Below are 26,873 nucleotides of genomic sequence, written 5' to 3'. Positions count from 1 at the left end.
ATGGAGTTTGGAGAGCGGCTGGCCCCCCCGTCATCAGCCCCGTCAGCCCTTCACATGGCCTCCTCTTCAGCCAGCTCCTCCCCTGCTCCAGCCTCCACCAAGTGTAGCCCTGCCCCGAGCCCCGCAGGCAGCTCCCCTCACACCACCTGTGGTATGTAGACACACAACGGCTTAGATGTTTGCAAAAAGTAGGCAAAAGATCAAGTATTTAGTTCATTTATTTTTGTCATCCAGGCCACATTTTGGACAAGTTTGATGAATGATTTAAGGTAGATTAGGGTTCACGTGTGCAGGGTGCTGCAAACAGCATTAAAGGTAGAGTCAGCAATTCTGGAGAATGCTTGGTTTCAAAATCACTTTTTGTCAGAATCGGTGAATTCTACTCATGACCCGCTGCCGGTACTATGTGTGTGCTGAAAGAAAATTCAGTGATAATACCCAGCTTTGGCATACATACTATTTTTAACATACCAGTTTACAGAGCCTATGCTGTGTATTTTAACCTCTTTTATATGCAGTCAATGTGGTATTAACAATCCAAACACAGTATGGACAGGTAGAGGATTGTGAGAAGATATTCACTGATTTTGACAACAAGGGATTTGGTCATCACGCTTATTCCAGAATCTCTGACTAAACCTTTTAATTGTCACCGACAAGACAGCATTCAATTAGCAAGCTATGAATAAATGTAAATGAATGCACCATTTTTGTCTGACTTTTACCAGTCTGCACTTCATAACTACACTTCCACACAAGCTTTTGAGAGAACAAAATTAAGAAGAGGCAAATCTGTTCGGAGGGGCCGTCCAACTCTATTTTGTGGAAAACACTGAATTAAAATTGTGCAACAATAAAGGGGATTAAGACACCTTTTCACAGTCTTAACATGACAATTTTGATAGGAAATGGAAAGGCTGTTGAATTAATGAATGCCAACAATTTAAAAGCTTAGTACGCCCTTGTGGATGTCTTTTGACAACCTTTAGCTCCAGTTTATCCTGTGTGATTTGACGCGTCTGTCAGCCTCACAGTGGGCATGCAGCCGCCAACACCCTCTTGTTTTCTCTGAATACTAATTGTGGTCAAAGCCATTATGCATTGAGCAGCGGTGATGCATAAACTGTCAGATTACCCCTGACCACAAAATAATGTGCAAATTTACATATGGTGGTTTGTGATTGTTTTTTTCCCCTCTGATAAGATGCTCCAAAAAGTGCTTATTTTTTTTCTTTTTCTTTTTTCTTATTTTTCATGCTATCAGGATGAAGAACACATTAGAGACATTTTCATAAATTATTCATGATTTAGACCCCCACAACAAACGTGCATGGAGAATTTCTCTGATAATTTATTTTGGACTGAACACTTAATGCTGAAAACACGATGGCACCTCTGTAGTCACATTGCACTTATCAAGTAAATTGAGTTCTTTTAAGAGATTTCTCATCCCCAGTGCGAAGAAGAAGAACGATATCACACACTCAGTGTGGGTTACCCCCCTTTTGAATGGAATTATACTCCAGGTTTCATATTCTTAAAAGCTTTGTAATTGCTTTAACACTATGTGAGTTCACCCAAGAAATATTCTTATGCAGCACCCCCGTATTGAATCTGACACCAGTAAGAACTTATTCCATATTGGCATCTGAGAAAAAGCCCGGCCATGGCCTAGATTTTTTTTTTTCTTGGTAAAATTTACCTCAGTGTCACAGTCTTTTATTTATTGTACATTCAGCAGGTGACCTTTTTACCATGCATGGATTTTTACACTCACCGGTTTCTTATCTACGTAAACAATCAAGCATAACCACAGACAGCTGGTCTGAAGAGGTCCTTAACGGTATAATGATATTAACCATTGGTGACCATAACAATGAATTAAACTACTTTAAATTGAATGTTATGGCCAGAATATGATTTATGTATTGTATATGTTAATAGTATAAAGAGAACTGTCTGTCCTGATTAGCGGTAATAACTAATACATTAATATATGTTAATCAATCGATCCATATTTCAAGCATTCTTGGATCTGTGTCCTTTATCTCTCCAGGCCATTTGCTGCAGGTAATGGGGGATGAACGTTTGAGTATGCCTCCCAGCTCCAATGGTTTTCCTTTGGTCAGCCATCCAGCTTTTGGGCTCTACACATCGGGCTCAGGCTCTGAGTTTGGAGGTTTAGGAAGTCTGGGATTGTCTGCCCTGGCTGCTCACTCCCAGTTTGGTACATTTCCAGGTACGGAAGCTCAAGGTGCAATGTTTTTTTGTTATCACTCGAGGAGATGAGGAAATTAAGCTTAATGGTTAAGTTAAATTTAAAACTTTCTTTTTAAACTAATTTTGGCTTATTCCCGGATTAAACATTTTGTGAAATTCTGTGTGCACTAAGGACAACGCTATGTAATTACCAAGCAGGTACATGCAACAGTAAGCAATACCTGTTGTTGTCATTCCTTGTTTTAATTTGAAAGGTTACATTTGAAACTTCAATGCATCAAAGAGAGAACTTTATATGATCTTTCATCCTTCTTTATTTAATTGGAAAACTGAGATTTTCACAAAATAATAAGTGATACTTTATTGCATCCTTTTTAAGTGATATCATGATACTCATCACAAACAAACTAACTTGTTAGAAAGCATACTGCCCTTGGGGAACTGTTGCATCTGTAACATTCCTATCAGATGACCTCTGCTTTAACTTAAAAAAAAAAAAAAAAAAAAAATCACAATCAGTGGAATGCACATGTTATCAAAGCAGAACTATATTTTTAACTGTGTGCTTAGTGCTGTTAACAGGTTGAATCTAGATAGAGTGGCTATTTATGCCTAACTGTACAGTATCTCCTTCCCAGACTGGTGGCGGTCATCTGAGGCACATACCAGAGGAGCAGCAGCCTTCTTCCCTCCTCTTCTAGGTCTGCACCCTCTGTTTGCATCAACATTCAAGAGCCACAGTCCCATTCACTTGCAGTCACGTCCCTCAGGTAAATAACAACTTTTAGTTTAAAGCCAAGTCAAAGTCTCTGCAACGAATGATTCCATAAACATATTTTTGTCTAGCAACAAAATACTAATGTTAACACTTTGGCACGTTTTTGCCCTCCTAATGTGTTGAACTCTGAGTATCCATCTAAAGAAAAATGCACAATGCCAGTTTCTGTAGGAGCGGTTGGATCAGTGAATGGTAGGAGTGCTTCTTCTCCTACTGGGAACTCTGCTGTGAACACCAGTTCCTTTCCAACAAAGGGAAACAAGGAGAAAACTAAAGCCAACACTAGTGGGAGTCAAAAGAGCAGCCAGGACCTGGGCCAACTGCACCCGACGACCATTCAGAAAATGAAAGAAAAGGTATAATACTATATATACTGTGCGTGCGTGCGTGCGTGCGTGCATATATATATATATATATATATATATATATATATATATATATATATATATATAGTATGCCTTACACTGCAAGTAACTTCACTGCACCTGTCTCCTTTTATCATTATGTAGAAATCCAACAAAAGACCACTAGAAATCTCCAGCTTGAGCGGCAGTCAGTCAGGATCATTGTCCGATAGCTCCAGCGATCTTGAGGAGAGCAGCAGTGATGACATGGCTGAGGATGAGGAGGAGGACAATGATGAAGATGAGGACGATCAGAGCAATGACAGTGAGGACTCAGACTCAGAAAAAGACACTCCAGTGAAAAGGAAAGTCAAGGTAAGAGTTGCTTCTTGCAAAAAAAAAGACTGACAGATTTTCCTTTTTTTCTTTCGTATTCAGAATAATGCATGAAAGAATATTATTAGGATGGTATGAAACTTAAAGGTGGAGTCAGCGATTATGGAGAATGCTAGTTGTTGAAATCAGTTTGTCAAAAACAATGAATATCTCCTCACAATCCGCTACTTGTACATACTGCTGCGTGTGCAAAGAATTTTGTTTTTGTTTACATGCCTCTTAACAGAGCCTTGGCTGTGTATTAACACCAGGGCTTTTTTGTCATTGCACACACACTACAGACAGGTAGCGGATTGTAAAGAGATATTCACTGATTTTGACAAAATGTGATTTTGACAACAAGCGTTCTCCAGAGTCGCTAACTCCACCTTTTTATGAGGAAAAGTTCTGTTACAAATAAAAAATATAAAAAGTATCTATAAGCGAATTTTCCCTGTGTAACACTGTTCTTTTAGTAAATGTTAGATTGTCAAAGGCGGTGGTGGGTGGCGAGCTTGGATGTATGTGCTAGCTGACAGGGTTTCCACTCTGTGTGAAACTCTCAGTAGGAGCTGACATGACATGCTGTCTTCTCCTCCTTTTCTTCCCTCTTCCTCCTACTCAGCGGCTGACACAGACACACACTTCTGAGAGCAAAAAGAAGAAGAGATGTGGTGGCACTGCCGACGGAAATACAACTCAAGTCAGTCACGGTGACATTGTTCCTTTGACTTCGTACCACCGCCTGCCACAGTCCTTAGCAGAGGAAGGCCAGCAGCACATCAGTGTCATCCAGGCCAACAGGTTTTCAGCGGGCAGTAGTCCCCTAGCACAGTCTCCTCTGCCCTGCAGGTCGTCACCCAACCACAGCCCAGCCTTCTCCAGCTTACCTCATTACACCTCGCCAAAGCACTTCTCTCATTCGTCCTCGCCAAAGCAGAGCCCCATCTCCTCCTCTCCCAATCCACCGCTGCCCATGTTAGCCTCAAGAAAGCCCCAACACAAACGTAGATTCTTGACGCCCTCTCCGAAGCACAGCCATGTTGTTGATGGCACTGGAAGCCCACCGGATGAAAGATCATCGCACCTGAACAGCTTTAAATCGAAACAGGTGAGTTATGATAGTAATTCACATTTTGCTGCGTTCAAAACTATTTTCTTTTCTGAATTCTGCAAAAGGAACAAAACAACAGTAATGAAGCATACAAATAATTCTCATCCTCTTTTGCAATAGTTATTTTTACTCATTGTCCATTATTATTTCTGTCATAAAATCAATACAAATCAGTGGATTCACAATGCAACAGAAAATGAATGTTTATAGTCCTATTATCAGGGTTTTTTTTTATGATGCATGTGAGTCTGACCGCTACATGACTTGAAGTGACAATGCATTTAGCTCTGTTGGGAGTACTTCACACAAAATTGACAAGCAATTAGCTCTGTTATGCTTTGGCATGTTTGTTATCAGGAGAGAGGGAAATCGGTCTGTTATTGTCAGTATTTTGAAAAGGCCGTGGGTAAATGTAGCAGTCCATAACGCTCATATGATGGTGGTACATTAAAGACAGGCTTTTCATTGCCAGAGTATAACAATAGCAACCAATACAAGTTGACAGCTAAAGTCACACAATGGCATCAAGCCAAACAATGTTTTTCAAATATTTTTCAACAGCAGCCTTTTTTTCTTTTTTTTTGTTACTGTTGTTGACAGGCTCAAGCCTGATCTTCATTGTCCCCGTCTCTTATTACACCTTAAACTCCTTCTTTTGCATCGCACAGCAATGTAATGTGAGTGACAGTTTGTGTAATTACTTCCTATTTCTTCATTTTTTTCCCTTTTCTTTTTTATTTCCAAAGCCTTTTCATTCCAAGGACTCTGTGACGCAAGATTTCTCCCTGCGACCTAAGAGCCAGAACTGGTATAAAAGTCACAAGAATTCAGCATCTTCTTCACCGTTGCTGATGCAGCAAAAACATTGGTCGGATACTTTGAGTAGTCATTTACCGTCATCTCTCCCGCACAGCAACGACACGAATCTGTTCCTAAACCAACACTCTAACGGAGGGGCCCACAGCGCAGTTCAGGAGGCCCCTCTGGCCCTCATCACAAAGCCCCGCAGCCAGAGCAGCAGCAGCAGCACCTCCAGTAGCAGGCCCCTCATGGCGGCCTCTAGCCCTCCATATCCCATGCCCATCAACTTGAGCACCGGTGCCAAAGAGGTGTCGGGCAGCTCTGCATCCACCACTGCCTCATACGGTCTGACTAAGAAAGCAATGAAGACTCCCACTACCAAGTATGGGCATGCAGGAAAGAGCCTCTCTAAATCCAGCTTGTCCGGTTCACCTGTAGACCTGGTCCGAGGCAGCGGCTCTGAAATCCACAGCAGCAAGGACTCGGACGACTCTTTAGGAGACGACTGGGATGATGATGATGATGATGATGATGATGATGAGGACGATGAAGATGATATTGAAGATGAGGATTCAGGCAGTAGCCTCTCAGGTTAGATTGAGCATATCTTTCTTTTAAAGGTGGAGCCGGGGATTCTGGAGAATGCTTGATCACCAGATTTATTTTTTACCACACACAGTACGGACAGGTATCGTATCGTGAAGAGACGTAAACTGATTTTGACAAAAAGTGATTTTGTCAACAAGCGTTGACCAAGTTTTCCAGAATTGCTGACTCCACCTTTTTAAATGAATGAAGAAATACCATTGATATTGCATATACAAACTGTTGGATAAGGCTTTTCTCTAAGACTTAGCAGTGGTCTGTATGCTTTGCTTGTGAGGAGAATGCTAATGTGGATATAATTTTTGCTCCCACTGTGTCGCGAAATGGCCTGCAGAGTCGGAGAGCAACCTGGACAGTGACTCCGATGGCTCTGAGCACGATACGAAGGAGCGCTGTGAGACAGATAGTGACACAGAGAGGACCCCTCGGAAAAGACTTGCAATTTCCACCCACAATGCCTCCTCCAACACGTCAGCCGACTGCTCCCCGCTTAACCTGCAGGTCATCAGGGCTCCTAGTACAGCTGGTAGCATACTCAGCCCCAACACAGTGACCAGCGCAGGGCCACTGAGTAACCCAAACAACCAATCACCACAATCCTTCGCCTATGCCACACAGCCAGGTAAAAATCTTTTTTTTAAGATATTTTTTGGGCATTTTTATGCTTTATTGATAGTGTAGAGACAGAGTTGAAATAGGGCAGAGAGGGGAGTGACATGCAGAGAACGACCGCGGGCTGGAATCGAACCCGGGTCCGCTGCTGGCCGAGGCCCATGGGAGGGACGCCCTACCAACTGAGCTAAGGGCGCCCCTACTGTACCATTTTTAATAGGATATTTTAATGCGTGATTCAGGCTTCAGGAAAGTGTTACTCACTCGGATAACATTGCAGTATTTTCTTTGTCCACCCTTCTTTTTGCTTATTCATATTATCCAACCAATCAGCAGAAAAAGACTCCGATATGACAGCATAGATTTCTCCATAGCTCCGGGTTGAAATAACCCTCTTGATAATGTTGGTTGCGTCATTGTTTTTGTTGGTCCCCAGCAGCTTTGATAATCCAGTCTGATGATTTTATATATCTTGATCCTACATGAGTCACGGAGCGTATTACGTCAGTAACAGAGGCGGATCCTGACTTGCCACAATAGGAAATTATTATTTCTTGTTCTATTAGTCCTGATATGTGCTAATAGAAAAATATGGACCGGGTCACAGCTGTGTGCTGTATTCATGAGGATTTTAAGGAAGCATTGACAGACTTTCACATTAAGAAAATTTGAAATGTAACTGTATTTTACACCACCAATACTTAAACCACTGAACTGTGATGGCAGCAGCGGTAGGGCCCTTGTTGCTGTACAAGCTGCGTTATTGTGTTTTTATTTGGGTCAGAAAGTCTGTTCACTGTTGTCAAATGTTTGGAGTTGACCATGCATATAGGGTGCTGCTGTCCTTGAATTAAGCTTACCTACTATACTGTACCAAAAACAACTTCTACTGACCCTGGTTGAATGGCAATGTATTTACTGTATGAAATAACCATCTTAAATACATTGATATGTCTAACACAGGGTCTCCTTCCATTAGAGGTTTTCTATTTGCAAAATACGACCCCCTCCTTATTGTGTGTAGGGGCTTTATCTGTAAACACGGCAGGTTTGTGGATTTGCTTGGTCCCCCCTGGAGGTGTGAAAAGCGCTGAGTCATTTCTCCTGTTTTGTAGGATCAGGGAAAAGGCGGAGAGTTACGGATGAGAGAATTCTGCGGCTGCCCCTTGAATTTGGGTGAGATATATTGTGCATGCACTTCATATTAAAAGAAACGGTGTTCCATTTGTCTTTGCTGTTCTACTTTCTGCATTGTTTGTGTTTATGCAATCGGTGTCATGGTGAAATGTCAGCTCACTGTAGGCCTGACAAGTGACCTTTTCTCTCCTAAAAGGTCGTTTGCGGTCATCTTTTTTTTTTTTTGTGGAGCCGCCAACAATCTTTCAACAAGTACTGACATAACGCCATGGGCACAATATTTGGCTGTCGTCTGTAGTTGGGGCATATCCATGTGTAAAAGTAGGTGCAGAAGGCATTAATCATGCTCAGATAATTTTCCCATGGTAAATACTGTGTATGTTTTTTTATTAAAACACTAGTAGACCCGTTCCTGATGTAAGGACATAGATATCTTCATCAAGAGGTAAGTAGGAGTAGACCACAAAAAAACTTTGTGCCTTCCTTTTTAGGCGCCTTTTAAAAACCCCAGTCTGGAGCAGTAAGGTCCTAGTGGGCAGGAAATGAAATGAGGCCCACCAATTCAGCATCAAGGGGTTAATTGCATCCAGCCTCAACACAGACATGCAACATTAGCAGCTCCTTGCCCACAAATTCTGCAGCCTCGGAAACACAGGGCTGCCTTTCATCTTTGCAGGGATGTTTTTCATCAACAGGTTCACAGGAAACAGAGGCCACAAGTCTGTTTATCAGCCTTTTTCCTATATGTCCATTCTGGAAGCAATGGCTGCTCTCTCCGGTGAAGCTCATGGGAACTGATGGGTCTCCCGACTTGGCCCGTGGCCATTTAGGAGTGTGATTAATGAAAGGGCCACAGGCTACATGTACACAGTAGCTGTACAGACATAATTTAGCTAGTTTATCTCCTTGTTTACACACTGTTAAACAAATGAAATAATCCATCCAAATATTGACACAATATAATTCAACTGCTGGATGGGACTTAAATGGGGAAACATTCAGTTTATTAAATCTATATTAATGATGAATGAATACAGCTATACAGTGGTTATGATATTGTTTGTGTGCTAAATAATTAACTATGAAGTACCTTCTATTTCATTGATCAGGTGGCAGAGAGAGACCCGAGTCAGGACCACGGCAGGTCGTCTCCAAGGAGAGGTATCTTACTTTGCTCCATGTGGGAAGAAGCTACGCCAGTATCCTGACGTAATGAAGGTAACTCTACAATGTGTAGTTCTATTGTATGGAAAGTAGATCTAAAGCCTTAAATCATTTCACATGCTCACTCCATCAGAATAGCATTATGTAGTTGCCCTCATGTGGGAAATTATGTTTTTTGATGGACCAGTTAATATGTCTGGAAGTTCTCAACCATGCTTTATTTAATATGCATAATTTCTTTCTCTGCAGTACTTAATGCGGAATGGAATCACTGAAATCTCACGGGATAACTTCAGCTTCAGTACAAAAATCAAAGTTGGTGACTTCTATGAAGCCAGAGAAGGGCCAGAGGTAAAGGTTTTTTTACTACTTTCTTTTTTCAATATAACTGACGTGACTAGAATTCCTGTTTAGTTTATTCCCCGTTGATATTTCTTCTACAGAAAATATGTCATTTAATCATTGATGGAAAAGTTAAATAATTCATAAAATGTAATATTTATTACAATCTGTTGTTGTATACTACATTAATGCTGTAATTTGTAACTGATAAAGCTGCGTTGACCGTTATTTCAGTGCACATATTTGTTTGCTGAAAACACCAGGTTAAAAAGAGATAAAACCGTTACAGCCACATTTTTGTGGAGACCAAATCATATAAATGAACACACCTGCTCATGGTCAGAGTTCTTTATTTAATAAGTTAAAATTGTATTTAATATCTATTTTTAAGCACGGAAAATAGTCTTCTTTTTTCCAGATGTACAATAAGAATCGGGCTTGTTGTGTATTCCCTACACAGCCTCAATGCTGGAGCTTGAAGGAGTTACGCCAGTCAACATCAAAATCCACAAATTAAAGCGATCTCTCCTTCTTTCCTTTTCCTTTGAAATGAAGCAGGGTTTACAGTGGATCTCGTTGGCAGAGGAGGAGATCACTCCCAGAATCATAGCAATGGATGGGAGGCGCAGCCGTAGCACGACATCTGAGCAGCAGCCGATAATTGATGGCACTGGGGCCAGACAATGGAAAATACATCCTCTTAATGTTGGTGAAAATAATATCCAAGATGTCAGCGATACCAAGCTGCTACGCAAACTGGAGGCTCAAGGTCGGTTTACATTCTACAAGAAACTGTCTGTTCAAGAGAAAATCAGCCGTTACACACCAGGAACTATTGTCTTTGTTTCAGTATAGTTTTTTTGATTTTACCTTTTTTTTTTCTTTAATTGGACAACTCGACATAAAATGATTCAAACTCATGATATTTCCAGCTCGGCTTTGAGGAAGTTTAAAAGCTGTGCAGAAGTTAACAGCATTTTTTTTTTTTTTCATTTCCTCCAAATCAAGTTGTACAGGGGTTCTTTCTGCAATTACACATGGCAAAAAACGATCTAAGAAGATGCAGCAATAAGGATTTCTCAATAAGCCATGTCGCCATTATTGCATATAAAAACAGTAGCTTGTTGCAAAAAACTTTAGGCAATTTCTGTGGAGGTTGTAGAGAGGGATTTGGGGAAGTGTAATCTGTAGATCAGTCTTTTGTTAAAGTTTTTAACTCGGTAGGGTCTGTGATTTCAGTAACAACACATTTCAATATGTTGCAGAAATAGCTCGACAGGCAGCTCACATCAAGATGATGAGAAAACTTGAGAAACAGGCCATGGCACAAGCAGCCAAGGAGGCAAAGAAGCAACAAGGTGAGCGGCTGATTCCTCCCACGACTCCTCTCTTTAAAGCTACACCAGGATGCTGCGTGCAAGCCTAATTTGTTTTGTGTCTTCCAGCAATAATGGCCGCAGAGGAGAGGCGGAAAAAGAGGGAGCAGATGAAGATTCTTAAACATCAAGTAAGGATTTGTCTTTGCGTGCATTGTTTAATTTCCCATGCAAAGCTTCATAACTGTCTGCAGCTGCTCCGTTCATATTCCGTTCTGTGTGCTCCAAGGTGAAAATGTTTCAGGCACAGTTGAATTGCTTTTGAAATTGTATAAGGAGGAGGTTATACGCTGAGCCTTCCTCATCTGCATGGACCCACTATACTTCTTCACACCGCTTACCCCAGCCGCCACTCTATAACATGCTTGACTTGTTAATTCATTTGATCTTCCCCTCATCCCCTTTTACCAGGAGAAGATCAAGCGCATTCAGCAAATTCGTTTGGAGAAAGAACTCCGTGCACAGCGAATTCTCGAGGTTTGTCCTGAAAGTTATTGCAGAAACATCCTAAAACACTTCCTTTCTGCTGTTGATGGGATTTTTTTTTAAAACCAGACCAAAGGCTATTTGTAAATTGTGTGTTCCTACTTCTGGTCACATCTAGTGAGTACATGTGACTAATGCTTAGTTGTTGTTTTTTTTCCAGCTTCTTTTTTTGTAAAAGCACCATTGAATATGAAAATCTCCTCCAAGCGTGATGGAGCTTAATGCATAATACAGTACTTCATTAATTAGGCCCAGAGTTTAGCTTGGCTAGGTGAAATACCTGTTTTGCCTTCCCTCTCTAATATAAGCTGTGATGTATTTGATTCTTATAAATCAAATTTCAGTTGACACACGCTTGGCAAGCGGCTCTTAACAGGATTTTGTTGGGGCTGTAATTACCGCTAGTAGTTTGCCTAATTTATTCTCCCTGCCTGCTGGTGTTTGGTAATAACCACAGACTATTTGTCTTTCAGTGTTAATGGGAGGAAATAATCATCTCATTGCTCAAAATTCCAATAGGTTTGATTTTTTTTCGACGGCATTAACACAATACCTACATGTTATATGAAGTACATCACTTAACATTTCTTTTACAAACCAGGTGTAAATGTATTCAACACATTTAAGATGATATTCCTGGTCCTTTATTATTTTAACTTAATATTTTGAATCAAGAAAAATCAAGTACCATCAAGGGTTTATTCATTTAAAGCTTTCCTGTGATGTATGAACAGTATGCATTTGTGTGTGGGGCATGACCTTATGATCTGTTTTACATGTACAGATGAAAAAAAGGAAAAAAGAGGAGGCGGCCAATGCCAAAATAATGGAGTCTGCAAAGCGCAATAAGGTGAGAAAGATGACATTTAAGAACATGTGTTCACCTCGCAACTTACAATTATATACATTTGTGTGTGTGTAGGTTTTGGTTTCTAATTGAGTTAATCTTTTTGTTTTTTAAGGAGAAGGAGATAAGAAGGCTGCAAGCTGTCATACTGAAGCACCAGGTAGGCATTTTGTGCACGACCACATTATACAAAAGCCCTTCTAACTCTTTGTTAAAACAAAAACTTCTTGGAGATGATCATTTGTTGTTGCCTAATACAATTATAATGTACAGTATATCCTGTCAAATGTTTGGTTCTTGGGTGTCTTTATTTAGCCTTAGCATTGGTCTGATTTTTCTTGCATTGATTTTCATGTGTGATTCTTCTATTTCTTAATACTTTGCCAACTCTTTCTCCCAGGAGTTGGAGAGGCATAGACTAGATATGGTATGGGTATGTTTGTTTCTGTACATTTAACAACATATTGTGAACGTGTTGTCGTGATAAATGGTTGCCATTATAGCAATGCGTAAAAGTGTAGCATTGGGCTGCAGTCATACTACCACATCCTTCCGCATGGCTTTTCCAGAACAGTGCACTGCATACGTCTGCGCTATTCGTCTCCCAGAGAAAACGCATCCATTATCTGCCCCGATAAGATCAAAAAATGCCTTAGCTCCACAGAAAATACAACACAGGATGCAAAGCACTCTGACAGCTTGAGAGAACACCAGCTACCTATTAGATTGTTTGTGCTTTGGGATTGATTTAATTAAAGGTACTCAAAATCCTTTCACTCTACAGCATGCGAGCCAACTTTCTAATCCATCACCCAGAGTAAAATCCATATAAAGCTTGCAATCCTGCCAGTGATTTACACCACTGAGTTAATGGATGCTTTCTGTTATTAATTTTTTCCTTATTTGAGACTTTAATATTTTATTGTGTTTTTTTTTTTAAATTTGCGGCATTATCCTCATTAAATATATCTACGCTGTAAAGGAGGTGATTATAGAAGAGATTGACCCTGTAGTTTAGACTGTAAATATAGCACAGTTCACATATAATAATTTTTAAGTTTGATCTCCAGGATGTCTTGATAGTTTCATACAAAATGAATTATCCTTGAATTGATGAGAGATTCAATGCTTTGCTTGTTGTTGCTGTTGTAACACTAAATATCTGCTGCCTAATAATTCTAAAACTCTTGGCCTGTACCTTTCAGTCTCCTGCTCGGCGCTTGCCAACATGCTCACTGTAATAATGGCTGTTTCTAACTTTGAGCTTATGCTTTTCGTATGCATCACTACTGGCAAATTAAGCTTTTATTTTTGTCCATCATTGTGTTCCATTTGGTTTAACTGTTGTGTGTTTTTACACGTTAACCACAGTGCAATGTGCAACGTCTTGATTGTGGGATGATTGTTGGTGAATGGATATCTGTGTTTCTGTTTCTACTGTGCATGTAATTGGCAGTCGTGCGTGTGTATTGCATATATGAGCCCTGTGAATAGGTTATAAACTATGTGTGTGTGTGTTGGTGCCCTGATAGGAAAGGGAAAGACGCAGGCAGCACTTGATGCTCATGAAGGCAGTGGAGGCCCGTAAGAAGGCAGAGGTGGGTCAACACTTGTTCCTGGTCATTTCCCTCCCCTGTCTTCTGCTACACTGTAAAAAGAAATCTCCCTTCATCTCATGTGAAAGTCTCGCAACTGTGTCAATTATGCTTTTTGCTTTGTCTCGGTTATAGGAGAAAGACCGTCTGAAGAAGGAGAAGAAGGATGAGAAACGGATGAACAAGGAGAGGAAGCTGGAGCTCAGAAGACTGGAACTGGAAAAAGCGAGGGAGCTGAAGAAGCCAAATGAAGACATGTGTTTAGCAGATCGTAAGGTAATCACCACACAATGTGGAGGCTGCTGGCAGATGAAAATTAGTCCATGTGTGTCACCGTGGATAGTCTCCATCTGTGTGGACTAAATGTGTGTGGAAAGATTGGATTTTTTCACCAGCACGGAAACGACATGGGAATCACTCAATGTAATCACTGCAGGAGCTATAAACAAGCAGATTAGAAATGCTTTTGACACATTTATGATTCCATTGTTTTAATATCAGATCTACCAAAATAGATGAGTAATATCACTGAAAGCATCTGGAATTGATTAAAAGGAGAGCAGGTAGGTCCAAACACTGCCACCAAGTGGCTACTGATGGCATAACACCAATCAGATTATTACTGACCAGATACTGATGAATGCAAATAAAAATACTTCTGGCCTTTATTCAGAAATGTTGTATACCAGGACTTCAGAGACAGAGGTGGTTTGAATTGTTCAATTAATTGTACATTTCGATTATAATAGAGTATTGGTGTTTGGTGAATGTGTATTTTAGTATGTGTACAACCTGATATATATTTTATTGTATTTTCATATCTGTAGTTGTATGTTGTGGTTTAATGATAATGAAAACTATATATTTGTATTATACTGCACATGTTAAAGCCCAGCTAGGGACAAGATAAGATATCAACCAAATATGATTTTAAATAAATTATTTGAACAATTGTGAAACCTTTTATAGAGAGCATTACGAGACTTGACACATGGACGGGTCTTTCTCAATACTGCTGAGACATAAGTCCTTTAATTCTCAATATATTCTCAGGGTGATCATAGGCTGATTTTGTAATTGTCTGATTGAGGATTCTTTTCTTTATACGAAATCTCTGGATAAAGATAATTCTAAAGTATCTCATTTTTAATATCTTTTTTTTTTAATTATTTTTTTTCTGTCCAGTCACTTCCAGAGTTGTCCCAAATCCCTGGACTGGTCTTACCAGGAAGTACCTTCTCTGACTGCCTGGTGGTGCTGCAGTTTCTCCACAGCTTTGGGAAGGTCCTGAGGTTGGACATCAATCCAAACACGCTCAACCTCTGTGTTCTTCAGGAGGGCTTGCTCAACATGGGGCAGAGTATGGGCAAGGTGCAGGACCTGCTAGTGAGCATGCTCTCTGCAGTTGTGTGTGATCCTGGCATACCTGCAGGTCACAAGGTGAGAGTCTGTTAATTCACTGAGGAATTTATAGCATTGTAAAATTATAAGTTTTTCCTCCTCTGTGTGTGCACAAGAACAGGCCCAACCCTGCTACTATCTGCCCGTCAAATATATTCAGATCACTGTTCACTGCTTCTGAAATGTCACTAGTTTCTTGCAAGTAGAGTTTTGTATCATAAAAGATATCTGAATAGAATACAGTACCTCGTAAGGATTCATCAGAAATCAGGCTCTGTGTGGCTACATGTAGGGTCTGTTTCGGAGGGTATCAATTTTTACTACATGTTAGTAGCTATATGCATATCACTTTCAAACCATTTTTAATTAATTCCCCAAGGCCATTTGACCATGCTGTACTGTAGGGCATAATCATGTTTTTATGTGATTATACATAACATTGCATTAATACTTGTCTAAACATTGTTTGAAACACTTTGTTTCTATCAGACTAAGACAGCGTTGGGGGACCACCTGACTAATGTGGGGATCAACAGAGGCAATGTGTCTGAGATCCTGCGGATCTACATGGCGGCTCACTGTGAGCACACAGAGCTGGCTGCTCTGGCCCTCAGCCTCAGGACCAAAACCTTCAAGGCCCACAGCCCGCCACAGAAGGCCTCCATGCTAGTGTTCCTGGTCAATGAGCTCTGCTGCAGCAAGGCTGTGATCAGGTGCGGGTCCTGCCTCTTTCTGACAATCTGTCATTTTGTCTTATAATTTTACAATTTAACAAATAAAGCAGTCTCAAATTTGTGTAGACATTTGAATGGACTATTCACAGTAAAACTACGTCTAAAATCACTGTCCTTTTAAGGCTTTGATACATTTGTGTTCAAATCAGTGTTTGCCTGTGAAAATGATTCAGCGCACTGTATAAAAAGTGTGTCCTAATGTAAAGCAAACAAGTTCATCTCTGTGCCGGAGAGTGGAGAGTGTCGGCTTGTTTTATTCATACAAGCTCTCATTTTAATAGCATACCAAAGGTTTCTAACGTAATATTTCAAATAGTGGTCTGATGGACAGTTTCACTAGGTTGCATCAAATATGTTCATACATTTTTCATTAGTACTTGTAACACTTTGAAACACACTGCTGCGCTGCCTGGGGCAAATGCATCCTGCTAATCTTTTTTTATTTCACCAAACTTCATTATTGTCTGATGCTTTGCAGTGAAATCGACAAAAACATCGACCATATGACCAACCTGAGGAAGGATAAGTGGGCTGTCGAGGGAAAGCTTCGCAAGTGAGTATCAGCAATCATCTATCCAACGGGTTAATGGTACATTCTGTGCATACTATACATGGAAATGTTGTGAAAACTGAACTAGTATCTGCTGACAGGCTATCTGTAATTTCAGAGTCAATAACACCAGAATTCCTAAGGTCATTGGAAGATATAAAGGGCTTGATTTGAAATTAGAGAAATTGTAACCTTTGTGATGACAATTGTTTTGGCGATGAGTATCATGTCCTGTTTGAGTGTAATAATATAAATGAAATGTATTATAGGAAAAAGTACCTGCCGAAAGGTTATGTTAACTTTCTATCTAAGTTTAAATAAATTTTGCTTTTGAGGTCGGAGAGGCTTAAAGTTATTGGTAAAATAGGAGCCTTTTTGAAAAATGTCCTTTGATTGTTTAAGTAGTGTTTTTTTTTGTCCATGCCATACGCCATTGTTTTGAATTATTTGAATGTGTTGTGCTCCATACCATGGTACTATGGTCAAGAGCCGCAAATACATGAAATTAAATTAATATCTGTCAATTTTTTTTGTCTTTAAAGACTGAGGAGCATCCATGCCAAGAAGACAGGGAAGAGAGAAAGCAGTGTGGGTGGGGAGGACAGCCTCACCTCCTCCGTCCTCCCTAATGCCAGGAACAAAAGCAAGAGGAAAGAAGGAGACAGTGAGGAGGAAGAGGATGAGGAAGACGACAGTGACGAGCAAGGAGAGGAAGAGGAGGAGGAGGAGGAGGAAGCAGGTGGAGGAAAGAAGGGGAAGAAAGCAGAGATATGTGAGGAAGAGGTCAGTGACAGCCCCAATGGCTTTGCCGGAGCCCGTGGCTAAATCCATCTCTTTTTATTATAGTTAAATGTCAGCCTGGTTCCACTGGCCTCACACTCATGAGTTATTTTCATCTTAGGACGACAGTGTACACTCAGCCAGCATGGAGGAGCTGGAGAAACAGCTAGAGAAAACACAAAAGGTAAATTAACCCTATGAGACTATTTTTATTTTTTTGGTTCTCAGGATACGCATCATCAATTCATCTTAACAGCTGTACTTTTCCCTGTCCCTTCAGCAACAGAGTCAGATCCGACAGAAGTTATTTGACTCGTCTCAATCGCTGCGCTTCACGCCGGTCGGACAAGACCGCTACAAGAGACGATACTGGGCCCTTCCTCAGTGCGGTGGCGTCTTTGTGGAAGGCATGGAGAGCTGTGAAGGTGCAAACCAAACAACTGTTTTCTCTTTTTTTCAGGATAGAAATGTGAATGTTTTTTTCTTTTGCGTACACTTTGCCTGAGTTTTTACGTTGGCTCTCATTTTGTTTCCCCCAGGTTCTGAAGAGGCAGAGAAAGAGAGGAAAAGGCCATGGACAGCTCAGGAGATCAGGGTAAAAGAAGAAGAGCAGCTGGAAGAGACAGACAAGCCAGTGGTCTCCAGCAGCCCGGCACAGAGCACAGACGGCAACACAACCACGCCAGAGAGCCAGCAAAGGGACAAAGACAGCTTCAATCTCTTCCTCCAAAAACCGCACTCTTTATCTAAGCTCAGCAAACTCCTTGAAATGGCCAAAATGGCTCAGGATTCAGACCTCAATTCTCCCAGCAGTCAGAACAGTCATTCAGCCACCACTCAGCAGGGACTGAATGATAAAACAGATTCTTCGGTGCCCTTTGTGCTCAAGAGCAGCCCCTGGATAACCTGCAGCCCTCAGTCCGTCCTCCATGACGACCGGCTTGCTGTTGCCAAGGCCCTGACAGAAAAGAGCAAGCAGTGGTTTAGCCTCTTGCCTCGCTCTCCCTGTGACGAGTCCTCGGTCACCTCTGGCTGCAGCCCACCAAACACTGCCTCCTCCTCCTCTCCTCTACAGAGCAGCAGCATCAAATCCCCCCCCTCCTCCCTCTCCCCTAATCCCCCGGCGACAGCCAGCTCCAGCGCTCCTGCTGGGATCAATAACATGCAGACGTTTGTCCTTCAGGTTGGTGGATAAACAAAACAAACTCTATCACCATACCACTCACAATTATTCCAGATCACGCTGTGCCTTCTGTAGAATACTGACTATCTGCTTCAAGTATTAATCCCTATTACATGACCATTTCTTACCCTGCGGCAAACGCATGAAAACTCTTAGCATTTTCACAGGCAAGCTGCAACCAAAAGTTGGACACTATTAAAGGTGGCGAACTTTGAAAAAAACAAAACACTTTTTTGTCAAAGATCAGTGAATATCTGTTTGTGCTGTGTATGGGTTGAAAAATACACATCCTAGGCTATATAAACGGGTATGTAAACAAAGGGGGCCCACAATATTCTACAGTAGCACGTGCCCGTTAAGAGAGCCTAGGCTGTGTATCAACACTGAATTTTTTTTACAGGTAGCGGATTGTGAGGAGATATTCACAGATTTTGATAAAAAGTGATTTTGACAAGCTTTCTCCAGAATCGCTGACTCCACCTTAAAGTGCTACCACTGCAGTTGCCGTATACATTATGCATAAAATGGTCATCTGTTAATTGTTTAAAATGTTTGTATTTATATTTTGTCTTCGCAGCATGTAAAGTCTGGCAGTCATCAAGGCAGACTGGCACTGTCTGACCTGTCGAGTGCAGCGACAAGTCCCAGCCTACCCCTCTCTGACACGTCTCTAGCCCACATGCTGAATCTGGCCTCACAGCATGCAGAGGGTAATGGGAACAAGGTCTTCTACATGGCAAATAACAACTCTGTCAACAAGAGTGAGACCCCAGAGCCCCTGAGCGACATGCCCGCTTCCGCCTCATTCCCTGCTGTGGAGGGGGCCAAGCCCCAGGCTTACCCTAGCCCTCAGCCCATCCCTGAGGGTAAGACTCGCTTTATACTGCCGGTAAAAACAAATGACATGAGCTAGGCTAAATATATCCACTGATCTGACAGACACTCATTACATACAACTTCCTTATATTACTCAAATTCAACAATTTATATGTAAAGTTTGTGCAAATGTGTGTTTTGGCAGAGATGCTGTGTGGCTGGTGGAGGGTGTCAGACACTGAGGAACTGCACAGCCTGGTCAGGGCCCTCCATAGTCGTGGCATCAGAGAGAAGGTCTTGCAGAAACAGATCCAAAAGCATATGGAGTATATGACCCGGCTCTGCGCCAACAGCAAAGACGGTTGGTCCACATTTCCTCTGCTCTCTCTTTAAGTCAGGAGTCAGCAGTGATTTGACCTTTTGTGACGTGGCAATCGGTCACCTCACATGAAATATAATGAGATTTCTTAACTGTTTGTGGGTATCTGTCGTGGCAGTGTTTGATGTGGCGGAGCTAGAGAAGCAGGAGGTGAGTGAGGAGACAGTGGAGAGTTGGTGTGTTGAGGAGCAGGCCATGGAGGTGGACATCAGCCTGCTGCAGCAGGTCCAGGATCTGGAGAGGAAAGTCATCTCTGCTGGCCTGCAAGTCAAGGTACTCTTTCATCATATTAGTACAGCGTACACAGTCCATCATTTTGTGTAATTTTATTGGTAATTATCCAATTAATTTAGGATAAGTTTGGATAAGCCACTGGGTCCTCACTTTGTCTCATTGTTATCAAATGCTTTGTTTGTAATGGCCCTTTATCCTGCTGTCTTCCTTGCAGGGCTGGATGAATCCTGAGCCCCAGTCAGAGAGGGAGGATCTGGTCTATCATGAACACAAGCTCTTCTCTTCCCCCGCTCCGGAGAAGAAAGGACAGAGAGAAACTAACCTGGACCAACTCCCTGGTAGTGTGGTACGTCAGCCCAACAATCCACTGGACATAGCTGTCATCAGGCTGGCAGCGCTGGAGAGGAACATCGAGCGAAGGTACAATGTCACCGTACATGCTCCTCTAGTGGTAAATAGAAGGTTCATCCCACACCTATTTTAGACATACTTTGCAATATCATGCTCCTTAAAGCCCCTGTAAACCCAAATCCACAAAATCCTTGTTACTGTGTAATTTGGGGAGTTAGTTGCGTTATTGTAAGCATCTAAAACGAGTTTGGCGTATTTATAAATCCAAATGACTGATACACCCAGTGTTTTCTGCTTTTACATCTAATGTCCAGCTTGGTGAAAATAGTAGCCAGCTGAGATCCCGCCCCTCCAAGGGGGGTCCGGGGGTATGCCCCCCGGGAGATTTTTTTAAGTTTTTAAAGTGAAATGCATGAATCTGGTGCACTTTGAGAGGGAAATTAAGAGGCTAAAGCTGAAGAATTTTGAATGAAAAAAAATGTAAACACTGTGTTAGATGAATTAGAAGCTATTGGAGAAGGACACATGGATTTTCCATAATAATATTAATTTAAATTAAAATATTATGCAGGGTCCTCTGGGATGGCCTTGGTGCTCTTTTTCTTTTATGGGACATATATCTCTGTAATATAATGAGTGCATTTAGATTATTTAAAAATTAAAAGGGCCATATTACATTATATTTTTAAAATGTGCCACGGGCCAATCAATCAGTTTTGACACCCCTGCACTGGTGGGTTAACTAAGAAATGCAAAAAATAAATAAATAAATAAATATATATATATTTTTTTAAAGGGCCATATTGCATTATATTTTTTAAATCGGCCGCGGGCCAATAAAAAGCGGCCCGCGGGCCGTAGTTTGGACACCCCTGAACTAAGTGTTATAATCTTTATGATCATTTATTTTTAATCTGATTTTTGTTAAAGCTTATTGAGACACCCAACTTTGAGATATCATATATTGATGTTTACTATTTAAGACCAGGTTAGAGGCTTTAACCAAGTTAAACAAGAGCAGCATGTCGTTCTGTGTAACAATAAAGATTGAATCCCTCTTCAATCAGGTTTGTTGGTCCCTAATGGCTATTATCATTCAGTAATAGACAATGTATCAGACTGCCTTTGTGGTTGCCGTACAGTTTTGCTGCAGTCTCATTTTTTGTGGCCTTCAAACAGTGAGGAGGAGGTTGCCCCGGGGATGAGGCTGTGGCGTAAAGCCCTCGGTGAAATCCGCAGCTCAGCTCAGCTGTCCCTCTGCATTCAGCAGCTGCAGAAATCCATTGCCTGGGAACGATCCATCATTAAAGTGGTTAGTGAGCCTTAATGGTTTTATTATATGTACATTTAAACACCAATTTATAGCTTACACTTAAGATGTCCCCATTTTTAAAAGATGAATATTTTAGGCTGCATGGCCTTTGGTTCTTTTTCATCAAAAGTACTGTATTTAAGTATTGGTTTGTAAAACTTAATTGCTTGGAACATACATTCACCTCTTTAAAACAATTATGGATAATGTGATAGATCTGCACAGCTTGTGTTCCTTAAAGGGGGCTTGGTGTAAGTCTAAAGGTGTAAAGGAAAGTTGTATTAGCAGCATCAATTTACAATAAGTCATTGTTATGAATTCACAACAACATATATTTGATGTTTGGTGTTTCCAGTACTGCCAACTCTGTCACAAGGGAGATAATGAAGAACTGCTCCTACTCTGTGATAGCTGTGACAAAGGCTGCCACACATACTGCCATAAACCCAAGATCACTATGGTGCCTAACGGCGACTGGTTTTGTCCCACTTGTGTAGCGAAGGTACAGCAGCATGCCTTTAGCTTTTGTTTGCAGGAATGAGACTCTTACCTTTTTATAATTTTTTACCAGTACAGCATCTCTAAGGGGCCTTTCCCTATGTAATTGTCAAGTGATAACTTAGTCGTATCACATGTACAGATCCAATGAATTGATTTGAACATGCTATGTTTTGTGTGTCTCCATAACACCAGTCTTTTCTGTGCGTTCTGTCATTCAGGAAAGTGGTCAATCCCTGCGGAGCAGGAGGCAACAGAGCCGAACAGCTGGAGAAGGGAAGAAAGGCGGCGAGGTAAAACGAAACAGCAGCAAGCCATCTGTGGTGGTGGAGCCCGTCATAGAGGAGGAGGCTGCCAGCAGCAACATCGTGCCAAAGAAAGGTGGCAAGGAGTTCAAGAGGAGGAAGGGAGACGACAGCCCACCCAGCTCCCAGGACGGGCATGACAGCCCCTCCTGCTGTGCAAAGAAAGCAAAAACGGCCAAAGATAACAACACAAACGGGCTGGGGATGTGCCGGTACGCAAGGACACTTACCCACTGCATGCATAGGACCAAGCAGCTTTTTAATTATTCTCATTGTCAATGTTTAGATAAGCTCCTGAGAGTCAACATACTTTAACATGTTGTTTCATATCATACCATCTTCTTGTTTTCTCCAGAGTGCTGCTGGCTGAACTGGAAACACATCCAGATGCTTGGCCCTTCCTCACACCGGTCAACCACAAAGCTGTGCCTGGATACAAGAAGGTCATCAAGAAGCCCATGGACCTCTCCACCATCAGAGAAAAGCTTACCAACAACCAGTATGTTTGTTCTTTTAAATGTAAAGAAATATTAGCCATGTTTTTATGTGATTGTACATCATTTTAAAATAAATTATTATTGGATGCTGCATACAAATGAAAATATATATAATATAAGACCTTTTTATTACAGGTACTCAAATTTGGAAACTTTCATTCTTGATGTAAACCTGGTTTTTGAGAACTGTGAAAGATTCAATGAAGATGATTCAGAAATCGGACGAGCCGGCCACAACATGAGGAGATTTCTAGATAAACGATGGACCGAATTGCAGTGAAAAAGTTTCCAGCGAGGACTTCCTATGCTACACTCTACATATCAAACTGCATATTTAGTGTTGTGACACTAAATTAGTACAAAGTTATAATTACTACAATGTGCAATTGCGACAGGAAAAAAATCTCCTGCTGCGACAAAACACTTCATGGATAATATCTCAAAGTGCAATACTGTTTTCTTTGTCAAAATGCACTGACTTTAAGACTCAATATTGAGTTTGGGAATAAAAGAATTCCACTGTAGATAGGTCATTGGCTTTCTTCTTCTTTTTTTGTTGCCATCAGTACTATAGCGTAGTGTTCATGTGTGTATTTATTTTCTAAATTATTTATGTTAGTCAGTCTTTTCCTTAAAAAATAAAAAATAAAAAAAATGGCACACAGCTTTGAAAAAATAACCGTCAAAATATGCTTTATGGACAAATGATCAAGCCAATCCAAAAGAAAAAAAGATTGTTTACAGCTTTTTGACTATAGGGTGCCAGCAGCACTACTGTTCATTTGCATTTCTGATTTAAAATAGGAGGTATCACTGACACTATTTGCGTGTTTATTTCCAACCTGTACAGAGTGCACAGTGCAAACATTCTTGATATAGATATTGTTAATGCATAATGATGATTGTAGCACTTCACTTGTTGTATACTGTACTTTACGTGTGCTAACTGAATACACTGTGGTCTCCTCAGTATTGTAGTGCCTGACCTCTGACCTCTAAACAGTGTTTGGAAGAGTGAGTTTTTTTTTCTATTGTCAGTGTGTGTGTACTGTATGTGTGTGTCCTGCAAAATATACTGTAGGAAACCTTCACACAAAATGTTAAACTCTTTAGAGCTTTTCCCCTAAAAAAAAAGAAAAAAAAGCAGTGGTGTGGTGCATATAGTGTGTTTGACCGCCAAGTATTTCAGCTGGTTTCTTGTCAGACTTCATGTGGACAGGTGTGAAACCTGCACTGGGATTTTATCCAGCTGGGAGTCAGACAGTGTTGCTGTCCACTGGAGGAGTCTCTCTCAAGACAGCTGAAGTCAGAAGACTTTGAAGTAACTGTATTTTATTATGAATATCGTGAAATGAGTATCGACTTTTTGTGGGAATATTATTTTTAAATAGTGGGTGTGTGGCACAGATAAAAATAAACCTGTTTTTTCAAAATAATACTGTCAGGCTCTCACTATCACCTTTTATTTAAGCTCATTATTATTATAATAAGTTTAACATTTAAATCAAATTGCAATATTTGAATCATGTATTTTATTTGATAGATTTCTTTTTCGGCTAATGAGGGTAGCCTATACACTAAAGGGAAATGGAGCTAAAGCATTTTTATTTTATTTTTTTGCCAGTACTGAACAGTGCCGGCCTTAGACCTTTGTGGGTCACCCTCGTTCCATCATGTAACACTGAACCAATTTGTCTGTTGTAAATATTAGTTTAAATAGGCATGTAAAGACTTATAATTGTGCTATTGCTTATGATAACTTATGAGGATTCTGTAATATAATCTTTTGTAATGAGAAAGTTAATTCCAAACTTGTTGAAATATCCACCATGCAGCATGCACAAGGACATGCTGATACATGAAAGAGCACTTTTTTAAACTCACCTCAAACTGTTTATTTAACTTGCAGTGCTGGCACAGGTATGTCCAAAAAGAGTTTGTGAAAATTCTTATCACAGTTTGTGTTGACTTTCATTCAGGTCTGTTCTTGATTTTTATTTAATTTTTTTTACTAATTATTCGTCAAATTGTATAGCCCACTAATGACGTAACTTTGAATAAATATACCTCATTAGGTCATTGTGTTTAGTGGAAAGATTTGTATTTAGGGGGGCTAGGGTAAGGTGAGCTGTCAGGTGTCACATGACCGATAACAGCTCCGAGATAAACGGTCTTTATACCTGCTGGAAGAGGAGGGACCTCAAGAAACAAATTCTCCAAGAGGAGCAATTTTGTGATGAGAGGTTTGTGACTTTTTCTGTATTTTTACGAGGCGTATATAGGCCTATCGGAACACCCGAGTCTGTCAGTTCTCTCCTCTTTTGTTTCTCAGGTCAGGCGTCTATATTTGAGCACTTTGCGCCACCTTGTGAGTGAAGTGCTTCCTTGGCAGAAAGTACCAAAACAGTAAGCCTACAATTCTTTCTGTCACAAGATGGTGGTATTAATTTGCACTCTGTGTCTGCGACAGCACCGGACAGCACACGGACGAGTTGAGCTACTGTACGTGCCTTCTCTCCTCTCCTCGCCATCTCCGCTTGCTGAGCGCGCAGCATTTTTGTTGTGCGCTCAGCAAGACGCGCGTCATAGTTGCGCAGGTCTGAGCAAGACGGCTCCAAGTCGAACGAGGCTAGTAGGTGTAGGCCTACGTCACGGCGGACTTCTCGGAGCTTCCTACAAATATAGGCTAATATAAGAAGTTATAGTGATCTAGGGCACGTTTCCCGCCAAAAGGGACATTGCTTCTTTCTAAAGTAGCCTATTCCTCTATAAATATTCAAGATATTATCTATTCCAGTAAGACATTTTCAAAGCAAGTTCTTCTTATTATTTATAAAAAGTGTAACACAGTAAGAAATACTTACATTCATAGTTTATGCTAAGATGCCAAAACTATACTGTAGGCTAAAGCAGTCCACTATCTGCATTAAAAATAAAAGCATCAAATCCGGACGTATGATATGAGGAGCTCAGCTGGAACTAATTTTCTGCCATTTTAGTTTGGTTAATATGGATATTTATAAAGCAGATCAATGATGCCATGCCACGAAATAGAAAACAGCGGTGTTTCATTTCATAATGTAAAATGTTAAAAAGATTAAATATTATAACGTAGTGTTTTTCATGTTATATCAATGACATTTTCAAACTTACCACATTATAACAAAAAACAATTCTTGCTAAGACAAATTACTTTTGTTCTTGTGTAGGCCTACCGTTTCCTGTAATAATGTGATAACTTACATGTTATATTATGTTAAATGTTCAAGTTATGAAGAAATAAGTTGGTTTTGGGCGGAGGTTGACTCCCTGTGAGCGTGTAAGCCTGATTTATACTTGTGCGGCTTTGCTTTTAAGGCTACTCCAGTAAAAGTGGGACATACATGGCACTTGTTATGTAGGCTACCGCCCCAAGAAACAACAACACTTATTCTATAGGCTAATTTTGACTTTCTGTATTTAATGTTGTTACAGTGTTTACTGTAGATATACTTAGAAATACTTAGAGCGAAATTCTTAGGATTCAGATAAATCATGATATTTTCTTATTGTTTTTTTGTTAATTTTTTTTTATTGTTTTCTTTAAATAAATAGTTCAACATTTTCTAAATTTCTAGTTTTTTGCCTCACTCCCCGGCTCAAGAACAAGGCGTCAGAAACTTTTCCTGTTACTGTGTGTGCATTTTTTATATAGAAATGGGCAAAGGTCGCTCATCCAGGTTAGTATCATACAATGGTAGTCAAGTGGAGCGGTCAAAACATAAACTTTAAAAGATCAGTAAACATTCCTCTGTGCTTGTTGTGACTTCTCTAATTACCCAATATGTTACATTCTATAATTTTACACTTTGTCATTTAAACACCAAATACATTATGGGACCGTCACGGGCACTTACTGGTTTCTTTCCAGTATGTATTAGATTCTAAAATGACATGACATGTACAAAATATAAAGCACAACATAATCTGGTGAATATAAGCAAGTCCCAACAAGCACACAGGAGCGCTGAGTGAGGTTGTAAAGTATCTTTTGACC

At 40.6% G+C, this 26,873-nt stretch overlaps 1 protein-coding gene across 1 annotated transcript; it reads left to right on the top strand.

Annotated features, from left to right (window-relative positions):
* Nucleotides 1-23,548, top strand: LOC307258791 (bromodomain adjacent to zinc finger domain protein 2B-like; the record flags this gene model as incomplete). Its single annotated transcript, XM_080038443.1, has 36 exons — nucleotides 1-151; nucleotides 2,057-2,239; nucleotides 2,859-2,990; nucleotides 3,170-3,354; nucleotides 3,508-3,717; nucleotides 4,343-4,828; nucleotides 5,578-6,223; nucleotides 6,573-6,860; nucleotides 7,966-8,026; nucleotides 9,097-9,205; nucleotides 9,401-9,502; nucleotides 10,052-10,262; nucleotides 10,759-10,851; nucleotides 10,939-11,000; nucleotides 11,281-11,346; nucleotides 12,140-12,205; nucleotides 12,318-12,362; nucleotides 12,603-12,635; nucleotides 13,735-13,800; nucleotides 13,933-14,073; nucleotides 14,983-15,237; nucleotides 15,688-15,911; nucleotides 16,411-16,485; nucleotides 17,025-17,265; nucleotides 17,384-17,446; nucleotides 17,543-17,687; nucleotides 17,802-18,445; nucleotides 19,023-19,311; nucleotides 19,467-19,622; nucleotides 19,759-19,913; nucleotides 20,089-20,294; nucleotides 21,405-21,537; nucleotides 21,893-22,039; nucleotides 22,257-22,552; nucleotides 22,696-22,839; nucleotides 22,973-23,548. 36 exons carry the CDS (start codon nucleotides 1-3, stop codon nucleotides 23,115-23,117), a joined length of 6,654 nt encoding a protein of 2,217 aa, XP_079894569.1. The 3' UTR covers nucleotides 23,118-23,548.
* Between the last annotated feature and the right edge of the window lie 3,325 nt (nucleotides 23,549-26,873).

The sequence above is a fragment of the Ammodytes marinus genome (genome assembly GCF_949987685.1).
Source record: "Ammodytes marinus genome assembly, chromosome: 12".
NCBI lineage: Eukaryota > Metazoa > Chordata > Actinopteri > Uranoscopiformes > Ammodytidae > Ammodytes > Ammodytes marinus.
The sequence above is the reverse complement of the archived record's forward strand: the minus strand, read 5'-3'. Positions and strand labels throughout refer to the sequence as shown.